Source organism: Equus przewalskii, chromosome 16 (genome assembly GCF_037783145.1).
Source record: "Equus przewalskii isolate Varuska chromosome 16, EquPr2, whole genome shotgun sequence".
NCBI lineage: Eukaryota > Metazoa > Chordata > Mammalia > Perissodactyla > Equidae > Equus > Equus przewalskii.
The window spans coordinates 19,211,071-19,223,718 of record NC_091846.1 but is presented as its reverse complement, the minus strand read 5'-3'; the positions used below and the strand labels follow the sequence as shown (position 1 = coordinate 19,223,718).

Sequence of the window (12,648 nt, the reverse complement as noted above, 5' to 3'; positions counted from 1 at the left end):
CTAATGCAGCTATTTGCTGTGTTTGCTATCTCTCATAATGGATTCCGTTTTTGAAATTGGAACTGTGAGCTCATCTTAAGCAGTACTTGAGTGAGAAAACTCAGTGTGGCCTGGACTGAAATTCTCTCTCTCCAGAGTGTTTTATATTTACTTCTTCTACAGACCCCAGGGTATTATGATCCCTTACTATTAATTTTAATGTTAATTTCTCAACATACACGTTTCCAGATCTCCCAAGTATTGTAAATTCAAATTCCAAACCCAAATGAAGGCAAATCCATGGTTATAAATTTCTCAGGAAAAATTTTTCTCCCGGGGTTGGGCCAACACAGACACGCAACATTACTGGAATTTTTCAAGACCACTCTTGCCCTGAGGTGTAGCTCTTCAAGTATTCCAGCTAGCAAGAATGGAGGGGAACCCTCTGAAGAAAACAAAAACCTATTAGATACGTGGGAGGTACACAGAGATAGGAAGGGGAGGAAAAAAATTAAAAACACAAAAAACCCTCCAAAACAAAATGAGCCCACAAACTAAAATTCCGTAACACGTGAGTAAATCTAATGGTAAGAAAGATGGGTAAGGGGCTGGCCCTGTGGCACAGCGGTTAACTTCGCACGTTCTGCTTTGGCAGCCTGGGGTTTGCTGGTTCGGATCCCAGGTACAGACATGGCACCACTTGGCACGCCATGCTGTGATAGGTGTCCCACATATAAAGTAGAGGAAGATGGGCACGGATGTTAGCTCAGGGCCAGTCTTCCTCAGCAAAAAGAGGAGGATTGGCAGCAGATGTTAGCTCAGGGCTAATCTTCCTCAAAAAATAAATAAATAAATAAATAAATAAGAAAGATGGCTAAAAACAACAAAAAACTTGGACCATGAACTAACTCCAAATGAAATTACTTTTATGGAGGATTTTTTATTCATATTTATTTATTTACAAACTCTTGTGCAAGGGCTGACTTTCAATAGATCACAGCAAGGGAGGAAGATTTTGATAAAGCTCTTTAAGCAAGTATGTCAAAGCACAGCATCCATTTAAAAATATTTATTTTATTTTATTTTTAAAGATTTTATTTTTCCTTTTTCTCCCAAAGCCCCCCTAGTACATAGTTGTGTATTTTTAGTTGTGGGTCCTTCTAGTTGTGGCATGTGGGACACTGCCTCAGCGTGGTTTGATGAGCAGTGCCATGTCCACGCCCGGGATTCGAACCAGTGAAACCCTGGGCCGCCGAAGTGGAGCGTGTGAACTTAACCACTCGGCCACGGGGCTGGCCCCTAAAAATGGTTTTAAATTATGAGAAATAATCATGCAATAATGAGACAAGAATATATAAATATGAGAAACAACTATTATAAATCTTAGACATTAAATATGTAATCATTTAAATTAAAAACTTAATAGATCTTTCCCAGATAGTTTTGAAACACGATATTCAAGAATTCACCTAGAATGAAACGAAGAGCAGAATAAAAATACATTAGGAGTCACTGGGACAGATTGAGGAGCTCCAAAATACATCTAACTGGAGGACTAAAACGGAGGGAGTAAGAAGAGCAGTATTTGGAGAAATAACAGGCAAAAATTCTCCAGGATTAAAGAATGCCATGGAGTCTCAGAAGAAAGTGAGCCAAGCAGAGAAAAGACAAATCCAGACCTAGACATACCACAGTGAAATATAAGAACATAAAGATGAAAAGAAAATTATGCAAATACCATGGAGAAAGTTAGCATATCCCTAAAGGAAAAACAACTAGCTGATAGCAGATTTCTTTTTTTTTTCCCCAAAGATTGGCACCTGAGCTAACATCTGTTACCAATCTTCTTTTTTTTTCCCTTCTTCTTCTCCCCAAAGCCCCCCAGTACATAGTTGTATATTCTGGTTGTGAGTGCCTCTGGTTGTGGCATGTGGGACGCCGCCTCAGCATGGCCTGACAAGCGGTGCTATGTCCGCACCCAGGATCCAAACCAGCAAAACCCTGGGCCGGCACAGTGGAGTGCGCGAACTTAACCACTCAGCCACGGGGCGGGCCCCTGATAGCAGATTTCTCATCAACAGTAATACAGACCAGGAGAAAAATAAGTCAACCTAAAACTGTATGCTTAGATAAATGACTGCTAAAGATTGAAGGTAAAATAAGAACCATTTTGGATATGTAAACAACAAAACTTTCTTACCCGCTGACCTATCTTAAAGAATTATTAAAGGATATACATCAACAAGAAAAAAACTGAAACCAGAGGGAAAGCAAGGGCTAGTAAAAACCATGGCCAATTCAGAAAACAATAAACCACACTGGCAAGTTGAATTAAGTTTAATAAAAAATATTCATTTTAAAAAAGGTAAAATTAGTTGAAATGATTTGATGTCTGACACAATATTCCAAACTTATTTTTAAAAAAATGTGTAGGGGATGTGGGTGGAGTAAAGAAAAATGTTGGTCATTGTTAAAGCTAGTTGATGGATACATGAAGGTTCATTTTGCTATTCTCTCTACTTTTACTGTGAAGTTTTCCACAATAAAAAAAGTTTTTAAAAGTAAAATTATAACTCTATATAACAATATCACAATGGAAGTATTTACTGCTTATTTAAATTATGCTTATCATGTTTGGGAGGAAAAAGGGAATACCAAGCAACTTTTGAATTTATTAGATCAATTTGTAGGTGATGCATAAAAGTGAACTATTAAAAAAATAGAAATATAATCTCTATCTTCAAAACTAGTACAGAGGAAAAAAAAGTAATATAGAAAAATCTACCCACCTAACAAAAGGCTAGAAAAGAAAAGGGAGAAAAGGAAATGAGAAATGATGGTAAACAGAAAACACAAAATCAAGCTTGAAGCTTGAGCTTTGAGTAAAGCCAAATATGTCAATAATTATACTGAATTTTCTTAGATTAAACTAATTAAAAGACAGAGATTATCACATGACCAGCGCCATATCAACCAGCCACATGCACTTTATAAGAAGCAGATCATAAAGAAAGCACATGGAAACCATGAAAATAAAAGAATAGAAGAAGAGACATCATAAACATACTAAAAAATAAAATAAAAAGTTTAGAAAGTTGGAACAGTAATATCAGTATGAGACAAAATAGAATTTAAAGCAAACAGCATTAATAGCAACAAAAAGTGACAATACATAATGCAAAAAAAGGGACACTCTACCCAACTGATATAACAATCGTAATTTAGAATATGGCTTCTAAATATTTAAAGTACATTGAAAAGGAGATAGAATTATGAGGAGAAATCATCAAACCACAAACATAGTTGAAAATTTTAATGTACCTCTATCAGGAAATGAGAAAACAGAAAAAAAAAAAAGATTACAGAATACTTTAACAAAACTGTTTTAAGCTTAATATAATAGATAATTATATTGAACATATATACTCCCAAAATAGTAAGAATTGCATGTTTTTCAAGTACGTATGTAACAGTCATAAAATTGACACTGTACTAAATAACAATAGGAGTCCCAATAATTTTTTTCCCCCTAAGGAAGAGTCACCATGAGCTAACATCCACTGTCAATCCTCCTCTTTTTGCTTGAGGAAGATTGTTCCTGAGCTAACATCTGTGCCAGTCTTTCTCTATTTTGTATGTAGGACACCTCCACAACATGGCTGATGAGTGGAGTAGGTCTGCGCCCAGGATCCAAACCTGTGAATCTGGGCTACCAAAGTAGAGTGGGTGGAACTTTAACTACTCACCCATGGGGCCGGCCTCTACATTTTTTTAAATCACCAAAATTCAGCCAACAATCTCTGTCCAAAATGCAAATAAAGTAGAAATTCTGATTTTTAAAAAGTGGTTAAATGGGACTGGCCCAGTGGCACTGTGATTAAGTGTGCATGTTCCACTTCAGAGGCCTGGGTTTCGCCAGTTTGGATCCTGGGTGCAGATATGGCACTGCTTGGCAGGCTATGCTGTGGTAGGTGTCCCATGTATAAAGTAGAGGAAGATGGACACGGATGTTAGCTCAGGGCCAGTCTTCCTCAGCAAAAAGAGGAGGATTGGCGGCAGATGTTAGCTCAGGGTTAATCTTCCTCAAAAAAAAAAATGTATATATATATATACATAAATACACAAGATATACATATTTGCTTACATCTTAATGGTATCCTCAGAAGCATGCACAAGAAGCAGATTAGATTGGTTGACTCTGGGGAGGAGAGTTGTGTGACTGAGGGAAAGAGATAGCAGGAACACTATGAAAAGAGTGTACCTTTTAAGTTTGGAACCATGTGAATATATTACCTACTTAAAAAGTAAATTATAATAAAATTTTAAAAATTCACAGGATTCCAAACTTTAAAACTAATAAGAGAGTTCAGTAAGGTTACAGGATACAATGTCGATAGCGTTCTATACAGCAGTAGTAGCCAAGTTGAAAACACAGTGGGAGAAAAATGACCCTGTTAATAATGGCAACAACAACAACAAAATTAGGTGGTGCCTATACCATGAAGAAAAGTAAAAATACTGAAGAATATTTAAAAAGACATAAACAGCTGGAGAGCTATACCATATTCATAATCACAAAAGATGTCAATTCCCATAAATTAAAAAATGTAATATTCTCATCAAAACCAACAAAGTTTTTCACGACACTTTACAAGAGAATGCAAAGACGTATCTGTTGAGTAACGGGCAACAACCTCTAAGATCATTTTGAAGAAAAAGGTGTGGAGACTGGAAGAAGGTGTGAGGACTGGCCCCACCAGATAGCAAAAGGTAGAAGAGAGTCACAGTAACTAAGACACAACATCATTGATGCAGAGAGAGAGAACAATGCCATTGGAAAGGAATGGAGAGCCCAGAAAGAAACCCACATATATCGTAAAAGCGTGGTCTGCTCAGCGAGGTCTCTGAGGCTATCTTCTACGTGTCAACAACAGCATTTGCACTTTCTAACAGTGCTTGAGTCAGGCATCCAGATGTGATGGACTTACGTATCGTCATCATCAGATCTTGGGTCTAGTTGCTCCTCATCTACCTCAGTGCCAGAGGCCAGTTCCACCTTCCCCTCCTCTTCTTTAGGAAGCCGTGGTTTCAATGCTCCCACTGTTAAAGAAATGACAGAGAGAGAGAGATTAAAGCTCCCCAGCCCATACACGGTGAGGGGTCTATACCAAAAATCCTGCAGTGAACAGCAACCATAACGGTAAAACCTTTCAATAATTTCCATTACAACAGAATGAGACACAGATGACAACTGACACCCCGACTATTCCGCATTGTACTGAAGGTCGCAGGCAACACAATAAGACGAGAAGAAATGAGAGGAACAAGGATCAGAGACAAAGAGACAAAAAACTCCCACTTCGCAGGCGAATGCTCTGATCGTACAGAAAATCTAAGAAAATTTTGTGTTGTTCAAACTTAAGAGTTGGTTATGGTTAGGCTTAATTATTAATGTCTGCAGAGAAAACTCAAAGCACAAACTCACCCCCACAGAGCTTTATCTTCTTTGGTGGCTGCAGGGTGGATTTATTGTTGGTATTTAAAATGCACTTTTTTCCTTTGGGAAAAAGATGAGACTGAAGATAGTACACTATTTCATTTCTTTACAGCAAGCCAGCGTCCTCTCAACAACTCTAAGATTCCACTGATTATAAGATGCACTTTTCTTTTACACACCCATAGCAAAGAAAATGTTCCCAATAAAATGACACATTTTTCTTAGCCCTTAGAATATATATTTTATAAATATAAATTGTTGTAAGAACTCTTTTAGTCCTTTCTAAGCATACATTTTTAATCTTCTATCACTATTGTATATTCATAAAAAGGAAAATATAAGTGACACAAATTGGATAAGGTATAATTAAAATTCCTTACATTCAGGGGCTGGCCCAGTGGCGCAGTGGTTAAGTTCACACGTTCCCCTTCTCGGTGGCCCAGGGTTCACCAGTTCGGATCCCGGGTGCGGAAATGGCACCACTTGGCAAAAGCCATGCTGTGGTAGGCATCCCACATATAAAGCAGAGGAAGATGGGCATGGATGTTAGCTCAGGGCCAGTCTTCCTCAGCAAAAAGAGGAGGATTGGCAGTAGTTAGCTCAGGGCTAATCTTCCTCAAAAAAAAAAAAGATTCCTCACATTCAGAGGCTTATTCATCTGAGCTATTTTTGTTTATTTGGTTTTTACATATCAATCAAATATTTTAGATCCTGATTCAAAGAGATCATAATAAAACAATTCATTAGAGAATTAAGGAATTTTGAATATTTTTTGAGTCATTGAGATCTGTGGGGTTTTTTATTATGGTAATATACACATAACATAAATTTATCCTGAACAATTTTTCAGTGTACAATACAGTATTGTTCACTATGTGCACATTCTTGTACAACAGATCTCTAGAATTTTATCTTGCGTGACTGAGACTCTACCCCCATTGAATAACAGTTCCCCATTTCCCCTCCCCCCAGCCCTGAGGTCATTTAAGGATCTGTTAAAAACTCTTCCACGGATTCACTGTGGATCATTTTTATGATGGTTCTCCATGAGTACGTAGCCAAAGCAGGGTCAGCACCGTAGGAGAGGAGCAAGCGGACGGTTTCCGAGGGATCATTCTCAGCGGCATCTGGGGAGGCCTGGTTCCGTCTGGCCTCTGCTGTCGGCCTCAGCGCCATCTTCCAGGAGACGTCGAGGATGCTGAGCGGCCCTCCAGCACAGGCTTCGCGCAAGCACGGCCGCCGGCGTGGTCTGGACGATTCCGGTCACAGGTCTGGTTCTCCGGGGGTCCCAGAAGGTTTCCTCAGAGCCCGCCCGCGGCCCCCCGCCTTCGTGTTGACAACAGGCCTCCGCGCTGCTCGCTGCGCTGGGCGCTGCTGGCTGGTCCCCACAGCGGGGCAGCTGCGAGGACTGGGAGGGAAGCTGGTGGGAACTGTGGCCAGTGGTCGAATCGTAGTGGGACTGGGCTCCTGCCGCTTTCTGAGTCTCCGGACGGTCACCTTGCCATCAGCATGCTCTGCGTAGTAGCCCCCTGTCGGCGACAAGCCCCGCCTGGGCTCCGGAGGGATCTAAGGCTCAGTTTTGCACCGTCTCTTCCCGGATGGTTTCTCCCTGTTGTCGGTGTATTTTTGCAGCACAGGCAGCCCGACAATCCTCTTCTTCGTGTGGGCACAGCACATCTGTCTTCCGGCTTTCTTTAATCTTTTGCCGCTTGGCAGACAGCCTTGAGGCTGGCGTGCAGCTTGGCTGTCTCCTTTTTGTCACGTGCGTGGGTGGATGAAAGGCTCTTCGTGGGCGGAGAGCCCGAGAACACAGGCAAGCCTCTGGAATATAGTACATTCTTAAGTGGTTTTTAAATGAATGATTGAAAGAGCCCGTGACTCGATGAATACGCTTCTCTTTAGTCCAAAAAATTCTGATAAGCTTTCTGTAAGTGCTCAAGTTTTTCTGTCTCCCTGTCTTTTCTGTCACCTGCCTCTGACAATTTCGCATTCCTTCAGTCTCACACTGAAATTCATTCACACTCAAATATTTGTTAAATGCATAAAATACCGACATGTCATTATTATATTTATTATTTAAATTCAAGTCATAGATACAGTAGTGATTTTATTGTGAATTTTTAGTGATTGCGATGAAAAACTTGGATCTCAAACTACTGCCTGTGTCCAGCTGGTAGGGAACCACTATTTTCAGTGATTGAGAAAACATCTGCGAGTGTTTCTCTTGCATTTCTCTACGTCTGGTTTCCTCACTTAGTGTCCCTCAAGACACTAATTCTCTGATCATAAAGTTAACTTTAATTTCTTAATATCTTTCTTTCTCGTTAAGCTCTTATCTTAGGAGAGCTGTGTCTTGATCGTCACCCGCTTGGCCTCTCCATCCCCAGTGTCTGTTAAAGTTCCCAGAAAGTGGGTGGCCATAGTGTGCATGAATGAGCATACGACCATAGCACGTTTTTAGTACTAGTTTATGCAAAAGTATGTGGTTGCCTATCAAGTTGGATAGGATGGCAATATCAACGTTAAAAATAATTCTAAGGAGGGGCTGGCCCCGAGGCCAAGTGGTTAAGTTCACGCGCTCCGCTGCAGGCAGCCCAGTGTTTCGTTGGTTCGAATCCTGGGCGCGGACATGGCACTGCTCATCAAACCACGCTGAGGCAGCGTCCCACATGCCACAACTAGAAGGACCCACAACCAAGAATATACAACTATGTACTGGGAGGCTTCGGGGAGAAAAAGGAAAAAAATAAAATCTTTAAAAAAAATTTTTTTCAAATAATTCTAACGGCCGTATAGTCTTCATACTTTCTGCTTGTGTAAATTTTAATGACTTTGACTATATGTGTAAAAGACACAATTTATAAAGGCTTTAAGGATTAGTTATGTATCATGCATTTAAGCATTATTCACATATCCTTCATCAGTCTTTAGCTTAAACTTCCAACTCCTCGAAAATAAATTGCTTTGATGCTTCTAGCTCTAAATTCCATTAAAAAGTCAGGCATTATCAAGTACATGTTTAATTTGTCCTAATATTAAAAGTTTAAAGTAGCAAGACTTTATAAAATCCCTTTAAAGGAATCTCACTAGTAAAAGCTACACTCTTAAATAAGGACATGTATTTTTTTTACATGTGCATAATTAATTCAGGTCGGTGACTTTGTTTACAGTTTAACCATTCCAAGGGAATCCTTGGTGGGAAAGTAACCTCCATTTTTCTTGTATAAGTTTTCAGGCCACATAGTTGCCTTGGTAATATCATAGTTGCACATCCTGATACCAGCTGATTTACATTTCTATATAGCGATTCATTCTTTCTTCTATCCTGTTAAACAAAAATAAGAGCCACCTAAAATTGTCTTCTTAAAACAGGAAAACAAAAGCTATCAGATTCCCGCGCCAAATGGAATACTCAGGCTGCTTCTAATTAGCCAAACTGCCTCAGAGATGAGACATGTCAATCTACTTTATTTATTTTATAATGCACTTTAGGAAATAATATGTGCTATGATTTGAGATGAATCATATTGATTAAAAATAGGTAAATAATTATAGTATGGTGAAATTTCTACTTGTGTGTTCATGAATAGTCATGTAACAGTTTACCAAATCAAAAAAAGAAGCTACACTTTGCTCCACCTTTGGAGGAAAATTTGTATTTCTAATCCCACTTGTTAAATACATTTCTCATATATGCCTAATGTAAAACTGTCCATGTGAAAATACAGTCAGTTCATGAATTAATTTACTTACAAAGATGGAAAGAGAGAGGATATACATAACTGAAGTAGCGCATAAATTGGGAAGTGGTAAATATAGTTAGAATATTTTGCATCTATGCATTGTTTGAGAAGCGGCAAAAGTATTACATTACATTATGCTTTAAGATGGCAAGAATGCATTTGGTAATATCTAGGGCAAACACTCTATTATAGTAAAATAATATATAGTATACAAACAGAAGAAAAAATTGAGATTGTAATAAGTACTTAATCCAAAAAGTGGTAAGAAAGAGAAAAAAGGGACATGGAACTGATGGGTCAAATAGAAAACAAATAGTAAGATGGTAGATTTAAACTCAAGTCTGTTAAAAAATATATATTAAATGTGTATAGACTAAAAATTCCAATTAAAAGACAGAGTTTCAGACTGGATTTAAAAAAAAACCCAACTATATGCTGTTTTAAAAAGACACTCTTTAAATATAAGTATACAAAAGGTAGAAGGTAAACAGACAAAATTATAATATGCAAACACTAAAAGAAAAATTCATTTTAAGGCAGGTAGCATAATTATAGATAAAGAAGGACTTTTCATAATGAAAAAAGTGTCAATCCATCAGAAAGATATAATGGTCTTTAATTTGTAGGTACCTAACAACATACTGTCAAAACATATGAAGCAAGAGTTGACAGATCTAACAGGAGAATAGACAAATCCTCTACATCGTGGGAAAATGTAACATATCTTTCTCAGTAATTGAACAGACAAAATCAGTAAGGTTGTAGAAGATTTGAACAACAGAATTAATATAACGTGACGTGATTGACATATGTAGAACATTACACCCAACAGTGACAGAAGATATCTTCTTTTCAAGTACACATGGAATATTTACCGTATTTTTCACAAACTGGGCTATAAAGTCTTATTTCAGTAAATTTTCGTCTCATTTACTACATGGGCCATGTTCTAATTCCCCCAGTTGTCCCCAAAATGTCATTTACACCTGATAGTCCAAAGTAGTATCCTCTCAACAACCAACATTTCATGTGGTTAAAATTTCACTTAATGGGGTCTGCCTCGTGGCCGAGAGCTTAAGTTCCCATGCTGCACGTTGGCGGCCCAGGGTTTTGCTGGTTCGAATCCTGGGCGCGGACATGGCACCGCTCGTTAGGCCGTGCTGAGGTGGCATCCCACATGCTACAACTAGAAGGACCCACAACTAAAAAAATATACAACAATGTACTGAGGGGATTTGGGGAGAAAAAGCAGAAAAAAAGATTGGCAACAGTTGTTAGCTCAGGTGCCAATCTTTAAAAAAAAAATTCACTTAAGACTCTTAAATTAGCACAGCTCTTCCTCCCACCTCTGTTTCATGACAGTGATTTGTTGAAAGTATTACCATTACCATGTTGTCCTGCAGAATGTCCCATCTTCTGGGTTTGTCTGATTGTTTTTTATTTTGAAAATAAAAATATATCCTTTATAGGGGCCAGCCCAGTGAGGTAGTGGTTAGGTTCCTGCGCTCCACTTCAGCGGCCCAGGGTTCACAGGTTCGGATCCTGGGTGCACATCTAGCACCGCTCATCAAGCCATGCTGTGGCGACATCCCACATAAAATAAAGGAAGATTGGCCCAGGTGTTAGCTCAGGGACAATCTTCCTCTCACACACACACATGAAATATATATATATATATATATATATATCCCTTATATATTTTGTAAACTTAAAGTTATATCCAAAAATCTGATGTTTTGAAGTTAAAGTCTTTTTCGCACCTGCATACCTGATGGAGGACGAAATCCCCATTATTATATAAATTTCCTCAAAATTTAAAAAATGATGGTCGGTTTCTCTTTTTTTGTTGTTGTTTTTTTTTTGAGGAAGATTAGCCCTGAGCTAACATCTCCTGCCAATCCTCCTCTTTTTGCTGAGGAAGACCGGCCCTGAGCTAACATCCGCACCCATCTTCCTCTACTTTATATGTGGGACACCTACCACAGCATGGCTTGCCAAGTGGTGCCATGTCCACACCCAGGATTGGAACCGGCGAACCCTAGGCCGCCAAAGCAGAACGTGCACACTTAACTGCTGCGCCACCGGACCAGCCCCCATGGTTGGTTTCTCTTAAAGTAAAGACAAGCATAATTTTCCTAAAACTTGGAGGCAAGAAATCCCCAAAAGCCAAAAACTATATTAAAATGTATGTTTATTGCCCATGGGATCGTAATTGAGTGTGTTGAAGAGCTGTCAGGTAGAGCTAAGCAGTACAAACTCACAGTCTACAAAGCCACCAGTGCTGCTTACTTCACTTTTCATTGGTGTCAACTGATCACATTTAAGAAAACTACACCACCCTTCTCGGAAGTTCAAGTCTTTTGTTAATGGCATTTGGAAGAGGCTTGGACAAAGCAAATCAGCTTCTGAAAAGGCAGAGACACCCTCCCAAGTCTCTCCCCAGACTGAAGGTATTGGTACCGCCTCTCTGCATTTTCAAGTCTTGGAGAAAATTCCTCAGGAGACTGGTTCTGATCTTAAAAATAAACTACATACCGAATTCTCCCTCGTCGGCAGAAAACGAGCTACTTGTTAGATGTGCTGCTGCCAAAACTCTCATTAAAGTTCCTGGTGCTTCACGCCGCCACTGTTTCCTATTTTCTGGCACGCCTTCAATCACAATCACTTGGCCATCTAAAGAGGAGCCTGCGTTATTGAAAAGAAAAATGCGTCTTCTCTTGAAATCAACAATTCAAAGAGACTGATGCACCCCTATGTTCATTACCACATTATGCACAATAGCCAAGACGTGGAAGCTATCCAGGTGCCTATCGACTGATGATTAGATAAAGATGTGGTGTATATATACAATGGAATACTACCCAGCCATAAAAAAGACAAAATCGTCGCATTCGCAACAACGTGGATGGACCTGGAGGGTATTATGTTAAGTGAAATAAACCAGAGAAAGACAAACACTGTACAACTCCACTCATACGTGGAAGATAAACTACCACATGGACAAAGAGAATAGATTAGGGGCTACCAGAGGGGAAGGGGGTTGGGGAGTGGGCATAAAGGGTAAAGGGGAACATTTATACAGCGACTGGCAAATAATACTGTACAACTGAAATTTCACAGTTATAAACTATTATGACCTCAATAAAAAAAAATGCTTCTTTATTCGAGTTTGGTTTTTTTTTTGAGGAAGATTAGCCCTGAGCTAACTACTGCCAATCCTCCTCTTTTTGCTGAGCAAGACTGGCCCTGAGCTAACATCCATGCCCATCTTCCTCTACTTTATATGTGGGACGCCTACCACAACATGGCATTTGCCATGTCCGCACCTGGGATCCGAACCGGCAAACCTTGGGCCGTGGAGAAGCAGAACATGCGAACTTAAGTGCTGTGCCACCGGGCTGGCCCCAATAAAATCACAGAATATTAGAA

The 12,648-nt window shown here is 39.4% G+C and overlaps 2 protein-coding genes across 16 annotated transcripts in view; one reads left to right on the top strand and one right to left on the bottom strand.

Annotated features, from left to right (window-relative positions):
• The window catches only part of NEK5 (NIMA related kinase 5), a 62,962-nt gene that overhangs the window by 4,197 nt on the left and 46,117 nt on the right, over positions 1-12,648 (bottom strand). For 6 of the 14 annotated variants that reach the window (XR_011528050.1, XM_008539969.2, XM_070578795.1 and 3 more), the window contains 3 exons: positions 11,755-11,904; positions 5,465-5,536; positions 4,968-5,079 (listed from right to left, as the gene is read on the bottom strand). Coding sequence is in view for 9 of the 14 variants with exons in the window: in XM_008539969.2 (XP_008538191.1) it covers positions 4,968-5,079; positions 5,465-5,536; positions 11,755-11,904 (334 nt within the window). In the remaining 5 variants the exon portion in view is untranslated. Of the gene's footprint in view, positions 1-4,967; positions 5,080-5,464; positions 5,537-5,856; positions 5,975-11,753; positions 11,905-12,648 lie in introns of those variants that run through there. The other 8 variants (XR_011528049.1, XM_008539970.2, XM_070578798.1 and 5 more) reach the window with 5 other exon arrangements.
• The window catches only part of ALG11 (ALG11 alpha-1,2-mannosyltransferase), a 54,670-nt gene that overhangs the window by 19,811 nt on the left and 22,211 nt on the right, over positions 1-12,648 (top strand). The window lies entirely within an intron of this gene.